Source organism: Xenopus laevis, chromosome 5S (genome assembly GCF_017654675.1).
Source record: "Xenopus laevis strain J_2021 chromosome 5S, Xenopus_laevis_v10.1, whole genome shotgun sequence".
In the NCBI taxonomy this organism is placed as follows: domain Eukaryota; kingdom Metazoa; phylum Chordata; class Amphibia; order Anura; family Pipidae; genus Xenopus; species Xenopus laevis.
Window position 1 is genome coordinate 33912726 of NC_054380.1, and position 21974 is coordinate 33934699.

Genomic DNA, 21974 nt, shown 5'->3' on the forward strand with positions numbered 1-21974 from the left:
TCATAGTCCTTATTCTGTAGTGTTTAGCATTGCTGCACTAGTGTGACTCCATTTACGACACTATGTGCAAGGAGTTTCAATGTTCTCCATGTGGGTTTCCTGTCACAACATACTGGAAGATTAATTGGCCATAGTATGAGAATGTAATAGGGACTTTAGACTGTAAACTCCACTGGGGAAGGTAATAATGTAAAGCATAAAAACTGGAAATTGAGTAAGGCTTTTGTGACTGTGACAGTCTATTAATGACAAGTTAACATTGGGAAGGTAGAGCATAGCCTCAGCTACATTGCATGTTCTAGATGCCATTTAAGCTTAAAGCGACACTATACACCCAAAATGAATACTTAAAGGAAAACTATACCCCCGAAATGAATACTTAAGCAACAGACTTTTTTATATCAAATTAATAGAAGAATTTTACCAAACTGGTATATATATTTAAGTAAATATTGCTTTTACATGTCTTGACTTGAACTACCATTTTTTGTGCTGCCTAAGAGATCACCCTTCACCATGAAGCAGGGTTTTCTCTCATTAGGGTTGCCACCCTGGTTGCCAGGGTCTGCCTGGTTTTCCTTATTTGGAAAACCGGGCATGATCTCTCCTTATTGACATGGTGATCAGCCAATCGCCCATACAACATAACACGCCCCTCCCGCAACATCACTGATCCGCATCCATGATGTCATTGCCCCTACCCTGCACAGTGGACCGCACAAAGGTGGCAGCCCTTTACTCTCCTATTCATATTCCATTCATATTAATGCACGATTGATAGGGTAAATTGGACTCTAGCTACCAGATTGCTGAACTGCAAACTGGAGAATAAAAAACTAAATTGCACAAAAACCACAAATATTAAAAAATTAAAACTAATTGCTAATTATCTCAGAATTTCAATCTCTACATCATACTAATTTAAAGGTGCACATCCCCTTTAAACGTGCGGCTCCAACCTATTCGCACTCTGCAACCACTCCACACAAATCATTTTGTGCCATATGAATAACACAAAAGTGAAAGACATGTCCATGCTATTTTATTTCGGTCCGGGATTCGGCCAGGATTTTGCCTTTTTTAGCAGGATTCGGATTCGGCTGAATCCTTCTGCCCGGACCGAACCGGGACCGAATCCGAACCCTAATTTGCATATGCAAATTAGGGGTGGGGAGGAAAATCGCGTGACTTTTCGTCACAAAACAAGGAAGGAAAATGTTTTTCCCCTTCCCACCCTTAACTTGCATATGCAAATTAGGGTTCGGATTCGGTTCGGTATTCGGCTGAATCTTCCACAAAGGATTCGGGGGTCGGCCGAATCCAAAATAGTGGATTCAGTGCATCCCTAATTAATACATGGCTTGGTACGAATGTTTGTGCCACACAAAAAAAGCTGATTGAAACTTGGATAAAGCACAGCATTTGCCAAACAGCGTTATCCTTTTTTTTACACGGAACTAAAACAAAAAGGAAATATAAAATGTAGTCAGTTACTGGGCAGAAAACCGGTTTATTTTTAATGCAAAGTTGCACTCTGAGCAAGTAAAAATGGTATAAATCAGTACTGACTTGGTTAAAATAATCACGTTCCTAAATGCTGAATAACGGAAACCAGTTAACAGGCACAGAAACCTCAGTTCCTTAGCTGAACTACAATGTTAGTAATGGCACAACAGGGATAACAGAATCGGCAAGGGAAAGGCAGAAGAAGATGCTATTATGGAACAAGCAGTCCAGAGAGTTCAAATGTGGGGGGGGGGGGGGGTTTGCAGAGTTAGAAGAATCAGGTTTAGGAGTAACAACATATTGGTTTTATTTTCTCCAGGTTCATCTCACAAGTGATGCGTTTTTTTTAAATTAATTAATTTATTTTTTGTCTGTTGCAAGTAAACAACAAGCAAAGGGATCAGAAACTGCAACAAACACTGTTCCTTTACAGGCATTTTTCTTCCTCTTACACTGAGACATACATATGTTGCATAAATAATGATTGGTTAAAGCACTTGAACTTGCACAGTTTTTCCATGCTTGGACCAGTTTATCCCCATGAAAGTGGAGTCACTTTTTTCTTGTGCGAGATCCGGGGGTCTGGTTTGCTGAGGAACGCATGTGGGCTATAAGGGCGAAGAAAAGGTCCTACAGTGGTTCAATGTAAGGCCACTGCATGACGTACAAGAGTTAGCTTTAATATTGGGATGCTATGTAACCATTCCAGTAGTGATTTGTTAAAACGTTCAATATTTGTGCTTACGAAATGGATTTATAGATTCTATTCATCCATAGAGCAACTGGAGTGCGCAGAAAAGCTTGTGGTTGACAACAAAGTCATGAACCCTGCAGTCATTAATCATACACACGAGTCTCTGGCAAACTTTAGATGCAAAATCTTGGTCCTGCTGATAAAGGGGTAGGCTGTACAGAGACACCCTGCTGCCACGATCAAGCCCAGACTGCACCAAGCACAAAATAAAGACCAGCTGTATCCATGTTCAACATCACTGGGAAGCCCATAAATAAATTTTGGCTGGCGATTCAGCTCATAAGCGACACTGGCTGCATAAGTACATAAGGAGATTGTACAAAATATTCCTGAAAATAAACCAGAGAGAGAGAGAGAGAGAGAGAGAGAGAGAGAGAGAGAGAGAGAGAGAGAGAGAGAGAGAGAGAGAGAGAGAGAGAGAGAGAGAGAGAGAGAGAGAGAGAGAGGGGGGGGGAGAGGAAGGGCGTTATTAATGTGAGGGAATAAAAAGAACTGATACTGTTGCTTTATTTCCAGATAATTGGTCCCACTAGGCAGCAGATGGTTTTTAGTTAAAGTAAAAAAATAACAGAAATCTCTGCTGTTGCAATGTAATGATCTGTCTGAATACGAAAGACATATTTTCTGTTATTCATGTAAAAAGGTCACAAGAGATTCTTTGGAGGAATTTCATTTCAGGTTAATGTTTTACATCCCTTATTTGGTAAATATTGTTCCATCATAATGGCTTTTTTATAGAGTGGCCTAGTGCCATGAGGGCGGTACAAGGGGTACTCCAGTCAGGGGATTCTGCATTTTATAGGATAATTTATTCGACAGGGGCCATTTCGCTGTCATTCTGCGTTTTGCGAATTTTTTGCCAGTTTTGCGAATTTCGTGGGAAATTCACGAAGTTCATGGTGAAGCAAAACGGGACAAATTTGCCCATCACTAGTGTGGAAAGGATCCCAGCAAACAGTGATACCTACCCAGTTCCCCATCCGCCCACTCCCTGCCTTCCACCCACCCACCCACTCCCAGCCTTCCAACCACCCACCCACTCCCTGCCTTCCACCCGCCCACTCCCTGCCTTCCACCTGCCCACTCCCTGCCTTGCACCCGACCCACTCCCTGCCTTCCATCAGCATCTCCAAGACACCTATGTCCTCCCTCTCAGGTAGGCTCCCCTGTTCCCCAGATGTCCTCCATGACTGCGGGGTTTGCTTCATCTATAGTTACACCAATAAAACCAATGTTTTTCCCCACTACAAAAACAGGAGTAATGGAGTTGTAGGTCATCAAGCAGGTGGGCCTATCAGAATACAAACCACCTGTATTCAAGGGGGTAGCTACATCATATTTATTTACTTGGTTACCTATATCAGCCCCTGTAACTAGTGTCCATTCATTTATTTGGGGCTATTTGAAATATTCTTTCAGGTTACCTGTCATGAGAAAGAGAAGTCCAGCCACGTGCTGTGTAAGGCTCTCTTCCCAGAAAAAGCTGATTGCTGCCACAATGCATCCACACAGGAGAACAGCTGCTGCCATGCCCAGGAATCCTGCCGTTATTCTTCTTAAATCTGTGTAACCAGAAATATAAATACAAATAATAAATTGCTTCCATTGAAAATAACTCCATACCTGTCAGAAATTGAGGGCATTCTTGACCATGCCCTTCTAACCCTGTGCTGAATCAGCCTAACCCCAACCTCCAACCCTTTTAGCCAGAAATAAATCATGTACAGGTATAGGACCTGTTATGCAGAATGCTCAGGACCTGAGATTTCCCAGATGAAGGGTCTTTCCATAATTTGGATCTCCATTAAGTCCATGAAAAAATCAGTTTAGTTAGGATCCTAGCAGGGAATTGGCCACCTAGAGCAGGGGAGGGGTTAATATTTAAGAGTAGGGAGAGCCTTACCATGCCCCCTTTTTCCATATCAGGACCCCGTAACACTGACCTGAGCCCACAAAACCCCTCCCCACCCCCTTGGTTGATGATATGTGCCATAGGCTAAAGGTGTTTAAATGAGGACATATTTGACCCCTGTGTCAACAAAAGAACCAAAGTGGGGCCATGCAAATCAGTCAGCAGAGAACCACATAATCAGCTGAATGTAGTCCTTGCCTGATGGATCTCTGCCTTCCTTACTGATACCGGATAAAGTTTGATTTACACATTGTTACGTTGGGTCATTTTAATACAATGGGTTGGACATTACAGAATTCCCAACCTTCTTGCACAGCCAGTTTTACTGCAGCCTTGAGACCCTGCATGTCCCTGTGTAGCCTGTCTGGCCACTTGGCTCATGTATCTGATTTAAACTATTGATGTTTCTTTGTAATTTGCTTTATGCAAAACCATGAAAACAAGCCTTCAAGGGAAGAATGTGTTAACATGTCATCAATATTTATACATACGGAAACACAGATTTATACATTCTCCATTTACATTCTCCATTTTTTGCTTTTTCCACTTTTTGCTTTTTCCACCATTTTTCTGGCATGATTAATTTTACACAGTTTGATAAATAGTCTCCTAAATGTGGCATGAATCTAGTACTGCCCACACCTCAAGGAACATCAAAGAAACCACCCCATGAAGGTGCTCTAAGCACTTCCATTGTCTAAAGAAAAATCTGCGAAAAGATACAGTAAAGCTTCCTTATAAAAAGGATTCATTGAAATGACACAATTCCTAAGTATCAACTTTATCTTCCTATTCCCCCATTAGGGAGCTCTATACTGCTTAATAAGCAAGGAAACAGATAAGACTGGTCACTTTTGGTACAGACTGTAACATTCAATCAATGCAATCCTTCCCGCATGCCAGTCAGCTGGCACATGGCCAAAGTGGATGCTGATGTTCCTTGTAGATCCTGTAGAGCCAATCTGATAGTTATCTGAACCCTTCACTGAGGATCAATACTATACTGCCAGTACAATATCAAGTCATGTGGCTGAGCCCTGGCTGATACTGTATATAGTGCTCCAGCTATACTATGTATAGTGCTCCAACTATACTGTGTATTGTGTTCCAGTTATGCTATGTATTGTGCTCCAGGTATTCTATGTATTGTGCTACAGTTTTGCTTTGTATTGTGCTCCAGCTATACTGTGTATTATGTTCCAGTTATGCTATGTATTGTGCTCCAGCTATTCTATGTATTGTGCTCCAATTTTGCTTTGTATTGTGCTCCAGCTATACTGTGTATTGTGTTCCAGTTATGCTATGTATTGTGCTCCAGCTTTACTATGTATTGTGCTCCAGTTTTGCTTTGTATTGTGCTCCAGTTATACTATGTATTGTGCTCCAGCTATACTATGTATTGTGCTCCAGCTATACTATGTATTGTGCTACAGCTATACTGTGTATTGTGCTCAGCTATACTGTGTATTGTGTTCCAGTTATGCTATGTATTGTGCTCCAGCTATACTATGTATTGTGCTCCAGTTTTGCTCTGTATTGTGCTCCAGTTATACTATGTATTGTGCTCCAGCTATATTATGTATTGTGCTCCAGCTATACTATGTATTGTGCTACAGCTATACCGTGTATTGTGTTCCAGTTTTGCTTTGTAGTATGCTCCAGCTATACTGTGTATTGTGTTCCAGTTATGCTTTGTTTTGTGATCCAGCTATACTGTGTATTGTGTTCCAGTTATACGTTGTATTGTGCTCCAGCTATACTGTGTATTGTGTTCCAGTTATGCTTTGTATTGTGCTCCAGCTATACTGTGTATTGTGTCCCAGTTATACTTTGTATTATGCTCCAGCTATACTATAAATTGTGCTCCTGCTATACTATGTATTAGGCTCCATTGATGCTGTGTATTGCGCTCTAGCTATAATGTGTATTGTGCTCAGCTATTCTATGTATTGTGCTCCACTGATGCTGTGTATTGTGCTCCAGCTAAATTGTGTATTGTGCTCCAGCTATACTATATATGCACCACAAGCACTTTCAGTCTGACTTGCCTGTAGATCAGACTTTGCTAAAGAGCTTCACTGATGAGAAAGTCTGAAAGTAAAGGATAACTCATCCTATCTACATTAAGCTGCAGCTCGATTGGCTCTGTATTTCCGGACACTTCTTTGTTATGGGCTGTGCATCAAATCTGATACAGGAAGCTTTTTTATCTTGACAATTATCTAATTAAAAGACCTGATTTATTTGAAATACTTTTTCTTTTACAAATTGCTACAAAAATAAATGTGCCAGGGGGTTGCCAGCCTAACAATTAATAGAGAATTCTGTGCAGGTGCCTATAAAAGCATTCTGTTTTAGTATTGTTCTTTATGTACTTTCATTAAACAAAGTATTCATCCTGGCGATAACTCAACTCAGCAACGTAACCCACAATAGCAGAAAGGACATATTAGATCTGTGATCCCTTTTGCCTAAGAGTAGGCCCTAAAGGGGGTTGTAAACATAATTCTAAGCAAATGTTCCATATACATGAATTCGTTTTACAGATATATTGAAAATGTAATTGCTGTTGCAGCAGTATGGCTATTCTTCCACCCAAATCTCCAATTCCCACAATTACCTGAATGCTTTTTCTTCACAGCTCTGTTGGCTTCTGTTACATTGTTTCCATAGCAGGGTATACATTAGAAATGGGAAGAGATATGATTACTCCACTGTCATCTCCTTACAATTTTATTTCCCTTTCTCAGCTCTCAGTATCTTGTTATTCCTATTTCCTTTATTAATTCTAATATATAAAGTAGGGATGCACCGAATCCAGGATTTGGTTCGGGATTCAGGCAGGATTCTGCCTTTTCCAGCAGGATTCGGATTCGGCAGAATCCTTCTGCCCGGCCGATTTGAATCCTTATTTGCATATGACTTTTTATCACAAAACAAGGAAGTAAAAAATGTTTTCCCTTTCCACCCCTAATTTGCATATGCAAATTAGGATTTGGTTCGGTATTCAGCCGAATCTTTCATGAAGGTTTCGGGGATTCGGCCGAATACAAAATAGTGGATTAGGTGTATCCCTAATATACAGTAATTTATGAGATTCCCCCCCCCCATTTTTTCAGTACCTCAATTTCACAATTTCCCAGATTTTATTTATTTATTTAATAAATTAATATGATTTCATTTTACAGTCCCTTCATATTCTAATGCATTCCAGTGGCAGCATTTATTGGGCTTTAAGAATGTTTTCCCCACATTGTACATCATAATTTTGTCCTATTTGCCTTAAAAAAAAACAGTTTTCCCCTGTGAATGTGACATTTAAACGTTTTTTTTTTTTATAGTTTTCACCGTTATTACAGAAAAATCCTGATTTTACACACCCCCATTTTACAGTTTATGAGATTTATAGTCCTGCAACAATTGAGTAAATTGTGGTAGTGCAATGCAGCAGTGTTAATCTCCTTTAATCTGTTTATATAATGAATTTGAAACACATTGGGGGGAATGTAATAAAAATCGCTAACGGAAAAACTATTCGCAATGCGAAAAGTTATGCCTTTGCGCGAACAAATTTTGCTTTGTGCGAATTTAATATAGCTTTTGCGAGCCCGGAAAATGTTTAGCGACCACTTCCGACAATGAAACACCGTTTGCGAATTTTATAGTTTGCGCCAATGCGCAGTCAATGTAATAAAACTTCTTACTGAAAAAGTCATTATGTTTGCTCCAAAAGATTACGACACCTTCAAGCGCTTCTTATGAGTGCGCAATTAAAATTCGCAATGCGCAATTAAAATTCGCAATGCAATAACCGTTTAAGGAACAATATTACATTGCGAGATGTGGATTTTTAGTCTTATTGGTGCGAATTGTTTTGCTCTTTGCGACTTTTATTACATTCCCCTGATTACCTGTACTACCTGGTGGTCTATTTGTCTCACTGTCTACACTTGACTGAAAATTAATTTACCGAGCAACTAAACATCTTGTGATATTGTTCTGCTTACAGAATTAAGTTTCCTTGGCAAATCAGAGACATCACAAGGCAAAATAATTCATTGCAAAAGTGCTTAAAGGAGTGCTTTAATTTGTTTAGAGGATTTACGTTCATTTAAAGGCTAAGATTGGGCACAGCTGAATACTAAAGATTCAGCCAATACTGAAACTTGTTAAAAGTGCTGAACTTTAGCCAAATCTATTTATAACAGAGATGTGCTACTGTCACTTTTACAATGGCTGCTGCCGATATGCAACATTTTGGAAGATTAAAAACCTACAAAATGAAGAAAATTCTCCTTCTGCCGTATGGCAAACTCCTTAAGCATAACATCATCAAACAGCATAAAGTCCTTCTGTCATTCTTCAAATCAAATGAAATGTATTAGCAAAGGACAATGTTCTCAGATTGTTCAGGTGCTGTGATGACATCACAGGTTGACAGTTGCACACACAGATATTAAGAACATGCTTGAAGGACTGGATCAAAGGGATGAGCATGGGGAGAGGATTTTTGATGTTCCCAGGTTTGCATTACATTTCCATAGTTATGCGAGAGCTGTACCTACCTCCTGTGTACAATATCATTATAGAAATGTATGGTAGATTAAGGAAATTGGAAACATTTTGATTTTTGCCTCCAAATATTATACGTTGTAATACAGAATAAACGCCTTGATTAGTAAATTACTTTCTTATGGGGTTCCACTTCTGAACTTTGCCATGCAAGGTTCTCAAGCCTTCTCTTAATTCAGAATAATTTGTGCTCTATAGTGTAGGGCAGACTGGGCATTAGTGAATCAACAGCAATTTAAATGCCACCACTGAATCAGTTGACATAGTGTTTGACACTGCAGCTCTTAGGATGGTGGCCCACAGGGAGATTAGACGGCAAGCGATAAATCTTTGCTACTGTGGGCGATTAATCTCCCCAAAATGCCTTCCCATCAGCAAGAATTTCAATTGCCGGTAGGATGGCATGTGTGTCGCCTTATTTTTCAAAATCACCGAAAGTTGCTCACAAGGGACCTGTGCCACCACCCTTATACTCACTCACACTTCCAACACCATCTTTTATAGAACACCATGGCAGCAGACTACCAGCAACACCCCCATCCTTAATGTACACTCTTCTGTCATAAAGACTTTACATAAACACAGAATTTCTGTAAAAAATATGTTAAAGATCTAAGACGTTGTATTTTATTGAAGGTTATTAAAGGGATTCTGTCATGATTTTTATGATGTCGATTTTATTTCTGAATTATACTGTTTACACTGCAAATAATTCACTCTACAATATAAAATTTAATTTCTGAACCAGCAAGTGTATTTTTTTAAATTTATATTGGTGTGTAGGCAGCCATCTCAGGTCATTTTGCCTGGTCATGTGCTTTCAGAAAGAGCCAGCACTTTAGGATGGAACTGCTTTCTGGCAGGCTGTTGTTTCTCCTACTCAATGTAACTGAATGTGTCACAGTGGGACCTTGATTTTACTATTGAGTGCTGTTCTTAGATCTACCAGGCAGCTGTTATCTTGTGTTAGGGAGCTGCTATCTGGTTACCTTCCCATTGTTCTGTTGTTAAGATACTGGAAGAGAGGGGGGGGTGATATCACTATAACTTGCAGTACAACAGTAAAGAGTGACTGAAGTTTATCAGAGGACAAGTCACATGACTAGAGGCAGCTGGGAAACTGTCAATATGTCTAGCCCCATGTCAGATTTCAAAATTAAATATAAAACATTTTGAAAAACTAATTTCAGTGCAGAATTTTGCTGGAGCAGCACTATTAGCTGATACGTTTTTTAAAAAAACATGTTTTTCATGACAGTATCCCTTTAAAATGTCAATTTTCTGCCCCAGGTGGTACATGGATACAAGTATTGTAGCAGCATCTAGTGCAGGAGTCCCCAACCTTTTTTACCCATGAGCCACATTCAAAAGTAAAAAGAGTTGGAGAGCAACACAAGCATGAAACAAGTTCCTGTGGGTGCCAAATAAGGGCTGTGATTGGCTGTTTGGTAGCCCCCTATGTGGGTTGGCAGCCTACCAGAGGCTCTGTTTGGCAGTACACATGGTTTTTATGCTTTGAGGCTACTGGGAGAAGCATCCAATGGGTTGGTGAGCAACATGTTGTTCACAAGGATTTGGTTGGGGATCAGCAATCTAGTGATATTTATGTACCACCTGACAATTTTAGAGAAGCTCATATGTGTAGTTGTCTCATATTGTCTACATTAAGCAAGTTTTCCCACTCCTTTCCATTGCCCTTTCAACTGCTATTTGATTGGATCTACTTACGTAAAAGGTGCCACTCATCTTGCTGAATTGCCCTGGTCAAGTTGAATGGGATGTTGCGCAGGCGAATCGGATGTGAGAAGTGGTACTTGATCGCTGTGCATTTCTGGGCAATCCCTTCAATAAAACAAAAGAGAAAGCATCTGAGCCAGGGTTTCTGGGTACAAAAACAGGACAGAATGGTTCAGAACTATACTTGGTCCTCGTTAGACATGCAGCTTGAACTGATTGACACTGATTAATTAATACTTCACTAAAAAACGAGCAAAGCCAATGGCTGTAATAACAGGATGTTAAATGCTTTTTATAGACTGGCTTCCTTGTTAATCACGGCAAGATGTACAAACCAGCAGCCAACTGTGCATTGTGTTTGTCTAATGATAGAAAAGCCTCTGCTGTTATTACTGTCTGCTCAAAAATATATCCAGCATTACAGCAATAGAACTGCACTGAAAGCACACAGCTTCGCTTGATCACGGATTCTACTCCCTTTATTTAATGACACACACTGCATGGTCTTTAAATAAGGTTCATATATTGTACATCATTTAGAATTTTTGTTATTTGTTTCCCCTTACCTAGATAATGATTAAGTGTATAGTTTACTGAATGCCCCAAAAATGCCTTACTTGCAGACTGGCATAGCTATTTCCAGGAACAGACATTCTTCTTGCCTTTGTCAATACATTTTAAATATAATTTTAATGATAGGTACCATCAACAGCAAAAATAAATTGTACTGTTCCCTTGGATGGAAAAAAACTATACATCTTTCTTAAAAGTTGGGCTCATAATCCATTCAGAGAGATACAATGAAAGCAGATGAGAATAGTGCTAAACCAGAGAGTTCCATATTCATGTCCAACAGGTCATGACATCATACAACACTCAACTGAGTATTTGGTAAGGGGTTCATAACATAACAGAAGGGCTATGGTATCTTGTAAACCAATCAGCCTCAGACAATGGCTGCTAAGGTAGGTTAAAATATAATGCTTAGCCTTTATATAAAACTGGGTCAACAGAACAAATGCAAATTAAAGGTGAAGGAATAAAGTAGAAAAGGTAGTATGCTTGGAGAGGCCTTTCTCCCCCACACTAGCGATGTTGGTCCCATCCCTCTTGACCCCCTCCAACACAAAAAAGCTAAGTGGGGTGGGAACAGCATCGGCTAAGGGCCGAAGCACCTATGTCAACAAATGTTTATCTTATTTAGCTCTGTGTTTGACAGGTCTCTAATTTGGAATTTCAGCAGATATTGGTCATTAGGCTTTGATTTACCCTAGAAACCAGGCAGTGGTTTGAATAAGAGACTTGATTGAATATGAATAGAAGAAGTCTGAATAGAAATATAAGTGATATAAAGAAACAAAAACAATACAATTGTAAATGCACAGAGCAATCATTTTTGGTAGTCAGTGCCAGGGTCACCCATGCAAAAGACTGAAAAGGATAAGACGAAGGTACTGAATAATTCTAAAACAATTTAAAAAAAAAAGAAGATCCTCAGAAAAGCTGCTAAGAACTCGACATTTTATACTAAAGTTAAACTGCAATACTGTTTAGGACTAGGTAATATATAATTCAGACACAGTACGGGTAAAGGATCCCTTATCCGGAAACCCGATATCCAGAAAGCTCCGAATTACGGAATGGCCATCTCTCATAGACTCCATTTTATCCAAATAATCCAAATTTTTAAAAATGATTTCCTTTTTCTCTGTAATAATAAAACAATAGCTTGTACTTGATCCCAACTAAGATATAATTGATCCTTATTGGAAGCAGAACCAGCCTATTGAGTTTATTTAATGTTTAAATTAATTTCTAGTAGACTTAAGGCATGAAGACCCAAATTATGGAAAGATACGTTATCCGGAAAACCCCAGGTCCCGAGCATTCTGGATAACAGGTCCCATACCTGTATTATGGTATTGCTATCTGTACAGGCCCAGGGTATGTATATTTTTATTTATATAGCACTTCTCTATATACAGAGCTGTACATTTATATAATACATTAATAGTACCAACAGGAAGGCAAGGAACATTGAAATAAAAAATCTTATACACACAATGACATAGGATAACGTGTCATGAGAAACAGTAGAAAGGAGGTCCCTTATGTCTGGAGCTTACAATCTAAGCAGGTTGGTAATTTACTGGCCCGTAAGTGGCAAGACTAGACCAGATACTTTTCTTATGCTCTAGAGCAGTGATCCCCAACCAGTAGCTCGTGTTGCTCTCAGGGTTCTCAAAGCAGGTGCTTATTTTAGAATTCCAGGTTTGGAGACAAGTTTTGGTTGTATAAAAACCAAGTATAGTGTCAAGCAGAGCCTCCTGTAGGCTGCCATTCTACATAGGGGCTAACAAATAGCCAGTCACAGCCCTTATCTGGCACCCCAAGGGACTTTTTTGTGATTGTGTTGCTCTCCAACCTTTTTAACATTTGAATGTGGCTCACGGGTAAAAAAAAGGTAGGGGACCCCTGCATCTAAAATGTTTGCTTTCAAAGAGGCAGATGAAAAGTTCCTTCAGGGATGGAATTTCACATCTAGAGAACAAGAAGAAAGTGTTAAAGGAAACGTAAACCTTTAAAGGGGAACTTTCGCAAAAATGAAAATGTAATATTAGCTTCATCAGACCGAAATGAGAAATGTTCTAAATATCATCAATTAAAATGTGTGTACAGTTTTAGAAATACTCAGGTTAGTCTTCACTTTCCCCCTCTCAGCATCTGTTTCTCTTCATTCTCTCTTAATGCCGGAGTCATTAGTCTGATATTTATTTACAGTTAGTTAATACATCTTTCATGGAAAACTATACTAAAACTATGCTAAAACACACTTAGAGGCACATTTATCAAGGGTCGAATTTCGAGGGTTAATAAAAATCTTGAATTCGACCCACGAAGTTAAATCCTTCGAATTCGAATATCGAATTCGAAGGATTTAGCGCAAATCCTTCGATCAAACGATAAAATCCTTTGAATCAAACGATTCGACCGATTTTAAGTGATCGATCGAAGGATTTTTCTTCTATCAAAAAAATTTAAGAAAAGTGCTGGGGAAGGTCCCCATAGGCCAACATTGTACCTCGGTATTGCCACATTTTTACACACAAAAAATGTGGCAATAGAATGAAATTTGTACCAGTAGTGCCACCTCCTGGTCAGTTGTTTTAGAACTGTGATCTGGTCAATGGAATGTCTCAGAAGAAGGAAAGAGAATTGTTCTGATGTTGCTCTCTCTTTAGGAGCGATCATTTTCTCATGTCTTTCCTGAGCACAACAGCATCAAAATAGTTATGTTTCAATCTTCTGTCCAGTAGGTGGCAGCAAGGAACCAATCTTCTGATTATGTTTATCAGATACTGGTTGTGTTGGATTTTCACAGTTTTTATTTCTAAGTTTTAATCTGAATGTTTTGTTAAGAGAATGCCATCTAAATGTTTGAATGGGACAACAAACAGATTCAATTAGTGTAAACATATATAGTATAAAATCCACTTGTCAATACAGAACTTCTGTCCCTTGCAGATTTTAACTTAAAGCCCATAATGGTTTTAGATGAAGCAGAAGCATTCAACGGATCGCAGAGGACTGAATAGAAAATGTGGATCCTGACTTGGTTCCTGCATTAACTGAACTGAACAGAGGCACATGATTTAGTAAACTTTCCAATTAATCTCACACATTGTAAGGGGTCCATTTACTAGCAATCAAATTGCTGTTTTTTCCACGAATTAAGAAAAATGTATGGTTTTCCTATTTTTCTAAAAAGTTTATTAAGTGTAAATGTTACGTTTGGTATCCCAAACCCAGAACCAAGATGAAGGTTCTGGGCAGGCCATGCGACTGGAGTAATGGGGTAAGAGCTGAGCCTAGTAGAGGAAAGGCTGGGGTCAATAATAGTCAGTCAGCATGGTACAGAGTCAGGAACCAGATGCATAGTCAGAAAACGGGCAGAGGTCAATTCAGGCAGCGATACAACAGTGGTCAAGGAAGCGCGCAGCCGGCACGCATTTCAGATTCAAGCAGTGTGCGAGAGGGAGGCCACCGCCCCCGAGTTACTATTCCAATAAAAACTACAAAAGCCTTTAAAGGAGAACTAAAGCTTAACTAAAGAAGTAGGTAAAAATGTTGTACATTATGTTTTGTGCTTCTGTACCAGCCCAAGGCAACCACAGCCCTTTAGCTGTGATCTATGTCTCCAAAGATGACCCAGTAGCTCCCCATCTTCTTTTCTGCTGATTCACTGCACATGCTCTGTGCTGCTGTCACATACTGAGCTTAGGGACCCACTCACAATAAACAGTACAAATAGAATAGAAATGTCACAATATAAGGCTGATTAGTAATTAATATGGATAATTACTACATGGCAGCACAGAAACCAGTGCAATTAGCATTAGAATTTAATAATCAGCCCTGTAGCATCAGTTTATATTACAGGCCAACCTCATTTTTTGCTTGATAATTTGCGACGACCCCTAAGCTTAGCTTCTCAACAGCTGCTCAGAGCCCACTGAGCATGTGACTGACGCAGACACTTTCCAAGATGGTGACCTTCTGTTTGAAGTCCTGGATCATTGCTGCTTTTGACAAGCTGAAACTTTAGGCTGGTGCAATAAGTTCAGTATATAAAATGTGCCATTTTTAGCCATATTCATTTCTAGGGTTTACTCTTTAATGGCAAATAGGAGGTGCACTCAGAATTATAGCATTATAGAGTTTTTCTACAAATTGTCCGAAAACCTCTAAATTTTAGAGGTTTCCGTGGTATTCATATTTTTCTCAGATCGTCCAGTGCTTTTATCGTTCATACCTTTTATAATTGGAGGCAGTGTTGGACTGGGACACCCAAAAACCTTAGACCAGGGGCCCACCATAAAACCTTAGACCATGGGCCCACTCTCAGTACTAATATTCTTCATCTCCTCTATTCTCCTTGTCTGTTTTCTTTATACTATAATCAATTATTCCATCTATTTAGCCTCTTTGTCCTCATAGAAATAGGGAATGGCCATGAATAGACCAAGGGGTAAATTTATCAAAGAGTGAAGTTCCGCCACTAGAGTGAAATTCCGCAGCTCTCAATTCATTTCTATGGGATTTTGAAAGGCGTATTTATCAATGGGTGAAAGTGAAAGTTCACCCTTTGATGAATACGCCTTTAAAAATCCCATAGAAATGAATGGGGAGTGGCGGCATTTCACTCTAGTGGCGGAACTTCACTATTAACTTCACTCTTTGATAAAAATACCCACAAAAGTTTAGCAGCATGAGGGCCCACTGACACCTGGGCCCACCGGGAGTTTTCCTGGTATCCCGGTGGGCCAGTCCGACACTGATTGGAGGGTTTAATTCATTCAATGACAATTGTGGTTTTAGAGAATGTGAGTTTAGTCAAAAACCTCTAAAACCACTAAAAACTGACCTTGAATAAATAACACTCTAAAGTCAATGTAATGAGAGTTATAAATCTGATCATAATGGCAAATGAAATTAATGCTAAATTAATTGCTTCTAGCTGAGTGAATGTGTTATTACCTATATCATTATCAAAGTCAAGTGTTTTATTTGGAAGACCATGATTCCAATATATTTACACATACACATAAATATAAAACGGGGGGGTCCATGATTTCAATAGGAATATAATTGCAACTACAGTTCTCATATGTATTATAGTCCACATTTTAGACCAGAACCAGAACCAGAACCAGTACTGGAGCTCTCTGGAATTCTTTTCCTTTTTAATAGTTTTTATTTGAATTTTCAATTGATACAAAGCGGAGATCAAAAAGTAATTGATATATTTTGCATTACAGATATCCACTTAAAACATCAGCTCTGTGTTTCTGGGTTGGCAGAACCGAGGAAAAAAAGTTTTTCAGTTACTGTATGTCTAACATAATAGCCAGAATACTACTTCCTGCTTTGCAGCTCTCTTGGTTTACACTGATTGGTTACCAGGCAGTAACCAATCAGTGACTTGAGGGGGGGCACATGGGACACAACTGTTGCTTTTGAATCAGAGTTGAATGCTGAGGATCAATTGCAAACTCACTGAATAGTTATGTCCCATGTGGCCCGCCTTCAAGTCGCTGACTCAGAGTTGGAGAGCTGCAAAGCAGGAAGTAGTGTTCTGGCTATTATGCTAGACATCCGGTCACTCCATTTCTTTGGGGGCGACGAACCTCCCCGAACTGCCTCCCGCAGGCTAGAATGTAAATCGCTGGCGGAATGGCACTCGGAGAGCTTCGTTTTCCAAAGTCGCCCAAAGTTTCCTCGTGAGGCTGACTTCTGAAAACGAAGCGATCCGAGTGCCATCCAACCGGCGATTTACATTCTAGCCGGCGGGAAGGCGGGGGAAGGCAGTCTTCGGAGATTAGTAGCCCCAAAGAAGAGGAGATTTGTGGCCGGACGACTAATTTCCCGGAATATGAGCGTGTGCCCTGACCCTAAAGAGGCAGATTTATTAAAATGTGAGATTAGAACTCACCACAGAAAAACTCATGCACTTTCTTTTCATTCCTATGGGATTTTTAGAATTTGATAAATACACTTCCAAAAATCCCATAGGTATGAATTGAACGTGGGTGAGTTTTTATTTATTTCTTAAAATCTGAACTCACAGTTTGATAAATCTGCCCCTTAGAGTCAGCTGAAGAGCTAGTGATGAGTTTAATATATTTTATGTTACAGACCCAAGGGTCCTTCCTATGGTGAAGTTTCCAGAAAACTGTATTATGGGGCCCTCGTTGGGTTTAAAGTTTGATTATTGTTGCCCATTGAGATGAATCAGCTATTAGTTTGAATAGTGACCTCCCATTTAGAAAATGAAAGCAAATTCCTGACTGATGTTTTGCTGAAGTCTAACACATTGAGCCTTCTCTATTTAAGATATCTCTGCAAAACAAGATCCCCTTTTATAGAATTACAGAGATGAGCAATGGAACACATGACTTTAAGTTAACAGCTAAAACCAATGAGAATATAGACAACATCAAAAAGGAGGTCAAAGTGACCAACTGTGAGCCGCAAACGCAGGGAGTATCTCTAGACTCCACATCCACTAAACGAAACAATACCGTCCTGTTTTCTTGATAGAGCAGTAAATGGGGATCTGCTACAAATGACCCAAATGTGCATTTTGCACAGATTTATACAGCACACACTGCTTTCCTAAACCATTGTAAAAGGTAGATGTCAGCTCACAGCTGGTTTATTGCTAAGCAATAGCAGCCACTTGAACTGATATGAGCTGTGGGAGCTGAGAGGTAAATATATACCAAGTCCCATGGGAAGCTTGGCTCTGTTATTAGACTGCTGAAGAAAACTTCTCTCTCTCCTGCCTGCTATTAATGTTACACTTCTCCTAAAGATAGAGAGGGATGAGTAGGAATGAAGGCCCAGAGCTTGGCTATAAAACAACAGTATGTGACAGGAGGTGTCACTCTGAGAAGTACTTCTGAAGGAGCCATAATAAGATGATAAAAGGATTTCTATGGGGGGCTATTCATTGGGTACTTAAAAGGACAAGGAATACAGGTGGGGTGGCAACCAAGGCCTGGATTTGTAGAAAGGCCACCAAGGCCCGGGCCTAGGGCGGCAGGATTTTAGGGGGCGGCATGAAGCCCAACTACACCCACATTGGTTCAGAAAGTCTGAGGCTGATCATGAGATACAACCGTTTTTTCAATTTCCTATTTACCAATTCCCCAGTGCTCCCAACCTGATGATGAAAATTTGAGCATGTGCACAAATGAAGGAGAGGGAACAGGGGTGACAAACGACAGCAGGCCTATGGGCACCAGCTATGTAAATTCGACCCTGGGCAACCCTCGTGTATTTTACAATCGTTTTTTTTCCTGTATCAGTTACATTTTTTTATACAGAGGAGCACTAGCCTGGCCACCCCCAGTGTATTAACTTTTCCTTGTCCTTAGAGGGAAACTAAAGCTAAGCAAAGAAGTAGTGTAGAAATGCTGTACATTATGTTTTGAGATTCTGTACCCAAGGCAACCACAGCCCTTTAGCAGTAAAGATCTGTGTCTCCAAAGATGCCCCAGTAGCTCCCCATCTTCTTTTCTGCTGATTCACTGCACATGCTCTGTGCTGCTGTCACTTACTGAGCTTAGGGACCCACTCACAATATACAGTACACATAGAATAGAAATGTCACAATATAAGGTTGATTAGTAATTAATACAGATTATCATTACGTGACAACTCAGAATCTGGTGCAATTAGCATCAGAATGTAATAACTAACCCTGTAGCTTTAGCTTCTATGACAAGTGAACCTCATTTATTTTCTGTTTGAAGATTTGCGACGTCACTTAGGGGCCGATTCACTAACTTCGAGTGAATGATTCGAAGTAAAAAAACTTCGAATTTCGAAGTGTTTTTTGGGCTACTTCGACCATCGAATGGGCTACTACGACCTTCGACTACGACTTCGAATCGAACTAAAAATCGTTCGACCATTCGACCATTCGATAGTCGAAGTACTGTCTCTTTAAGAAAAAACTTCGACCCCCTAGTTCGCCATCTAAAAGCTACCGAACTCAAGTTAGCCTATGGGGAAGGTCCCCATAGGCTTGGCTAACTTTTTTTGATCGAAGGATATTCCTTCGATCGTTGGATTTAAATCCTTCGAATCGTTCGATACGAAGGATTGTATCGTTCGATCGAAGGAATAATCCTTTGATCGTTCGATCGCACTATTTGCGCTAAAATCCTTCGACTTCCCAGTCCAATATCGAGGGTTAATTAACCCTCGATATTCGACCCTTTGTGAATCGGCCCCTTAATCTTAGTTTCTCAACAGCTGCTCAGAACACACCAAGCATGTGAGTGTTAATGACACGCCTACCAAAATCTAAAATGGTGTCTCCTTGTGCACTACTTTGATGGCCCGAATTATTACTGTTGTACTAAAACTTTAAACTGGTGCAGTAAGCATTTCTGTCCATGTTTGGACTTATGCATAGAGGCGAAGCAGGCAATTACTTTCCATTCAGCACTTACTAGATATCACTGCTCTCCCCACATTCCCCCGTTCTCTTTATCATTTAATTATGTAACCAGGGCATGGGGATGGAGATCAGGTCCCCCATTCTGGTGCATAAACAAGATTCTGAGTTGATTCACGGCTTGCCTTAATAACAGTGTCCACAAAATGGCTCCTGCCTGCTTGCTATAAATATGAATTCAAAGATCGAACAAAACACAATTCAAATAATTTATATAGCGTAATTTAAGTATATTTTGCTTGACTAATGTCATAAAATAGTATTTGGAATAATTTTTTTGGGGTGACAGGTCCCCTTTAACCAAATTTCTTAAACCAGGAGCCTTGCATACACAGACACCCACCCCAACTCTTGGGAGCTTCCCCTGGATGGCGAAAAACGTCAGATTTTAAGAAGCATATATTATTTTTTTCCACCATATTAAATAGCAAGTTCAAATAGAGTGACATATGTCTTCCTTCCTTGCCCAACCAGGATGGTGCTATCAGGAAGTTCAGGATAGCACTTATTTTGGCCTCCGCTGTCCCAAAACAGCCCAATTTCACAAACTTTACTCTTTTTACTCCAGCTCAATTAATATCATACCAATGGAGCTAGAAAACACATGCAGCACAATAAAATCCCAAACCAAAAATTGCACTGGTTTTATACTAATTCTCAGACTGAGCTTTTAAAATCCCGTAGGATAGCAATAAATGAAAGTTGTGCCTTAATAAAAGGGACCAAACAGATGTTGCAGCTCTGCAGTTGCTTGATCTCAGTTCCCAGCATGCAATGAATTAGTAATTTACAAAATAGCAGCTCCCAGAGCTGATCTGCAGATGTTCTGCGTCAGTAACTTGTTAAGGAATACTAGTTATTGCCCCAAAGGCCCGGGAGACAAGTACAGGAAGAGTTACATGTACTCAGAATAAAAAGTACAGAAACTATACATAAACTTTGAAATTTAATATAATCTTGGGTTTTCCAGACTATTCCAAAACATTATCTAGTGTTAAAAGATGCTGGGAGTGGCATATCAAAAGAGCATTTAAGGGTTTCTCCGAATTTGTTTGACTTCTCTAAATGCAACGCAACACTTCTGTGAATAGAAGGGGAACTAAAGACTAAAAATGTTTAGCTGATGTTCAAGCATTCTGTACCAGGCCAAGCTCACCATACCCTGGAGACCTATTGTGTTCAGTTTTCAAGAGCTTTAAAGTCACAAACTTTGAATTAGGTTAAGCTAAACACCTAGGCTTTGTCTGAATCCTGCAAAAAGTTCTGCTTAATTTGTGCACCCTAGGGAACTCAAACTATCTGCATGACTTTCCTTGCCACCTTTCACAAGTACAAAACCAGATACTGTATAACCCCATTATAGGTTAAGGCACTCTGTGAGTTGTAGTCCAGGGTTGTAATGCTCAATAACGTGTTTCCCTAGTTCTCTAGAGTTGGCAGCTCCATTAAAATGCAAAACGATTCTTTAATGCGGATATAAACGTGGCTCCATGTTATTTTTTCCCTACAACTAGAGCTGTCCTTTAGCCCCATGCTTAATTACTGATAGAAGAGGCCAGTAGTACAACAATTTTAGTATTCATATACATATACACTCCCTCCAAAAACTTAATGCAGCACTTTGTGCTTTGCGGTGTTTGGTGGCACCACATGTATGAGTACAAGATGAACTGACACTCTGGAAGTGCTTTCTGGCTTTGTGCCACATAATATCAGAGATGTGTTGGCAGTGGGAGCAGAATCACAAGCTCAATGCATGAAGGGGCAAGTTGGAACTACGGAGAGCACACGCAGTTCACCAAAACACCAAAACACCTCAGGAATGCTCTACTATGGTGCATCAGGAAAGCTCCTACAATAACACTTTTCTCTAAGCTCCTTGAAAACCACCTTCCTCTGCAGCAACATGCCCTTATTAGTGATGGCATGATACCCATGGATCGGGCAAGTTGGGGCCAACCTCAGCACACCATTTGCTGACCAGGTTCGGGCTGAGCTCTTTTGCTTGCTCTGCCCACTCACGATCCAACACTGACAACTTTATAGGCATGCATATAACTTATTATAACTAAGTACACCTTGTAAAGCATTTTGTACAATTGTGGTGCTATAGAAATACATTCATACAAATACACACACACAATATGCAGCTAGTAGCTCCACAATAGAGGGCTTATTTATTACCATTTTACAAAGTGCAAATTTAGCATAATTGTTGGCCTTGCAATAGTTCCAGCCCCGCTTGTTGAATCTGATGTTTTATTCCTAGCGTTTTTTAAATGAAATGTAGGTTGTGTTAGGGTCAGTGTGGATGTTCCACAGCATGCCGTGGCAAGAATGAAGCAAATCTGAGCTCGGCACTAGAATATAGACGTATATATAGGTACAAGCACATTTGTGAATTGGATTTTATTAGCTGCAGTTCTGAACTCAGTCAGTTTTGTGCCCATGAATCATAAATGAGT

General features: G+C 39.8%; 1 protein-coding gene across 1 annotated transcript in view; it reads right to left on the reverse strand.

The window, feature by feature from the left end:
- Window positions 1-1788: 1788 nt before the first annotated feature.
- The window catches only part of tmem178a.S (transmembrane protein 178A S homeolog), a 56481-nt gene continuing 36295 nt past the window's right edge, over window positions 1789-21974 (reverse strand). The window contains 3 exon segments of the mRNA NM_001094836.1: window positions 1789-2589; window positions 3685-3822; window positions 10473-10586. Of these exon segments, the coding sequence (NP_001088305.1) occupies window positions 2348-2589; window positions 3685-3822; window positions 10473-10586 (494 nt within the window). The 3' untranslated portion in view covers window positions 1789-2347.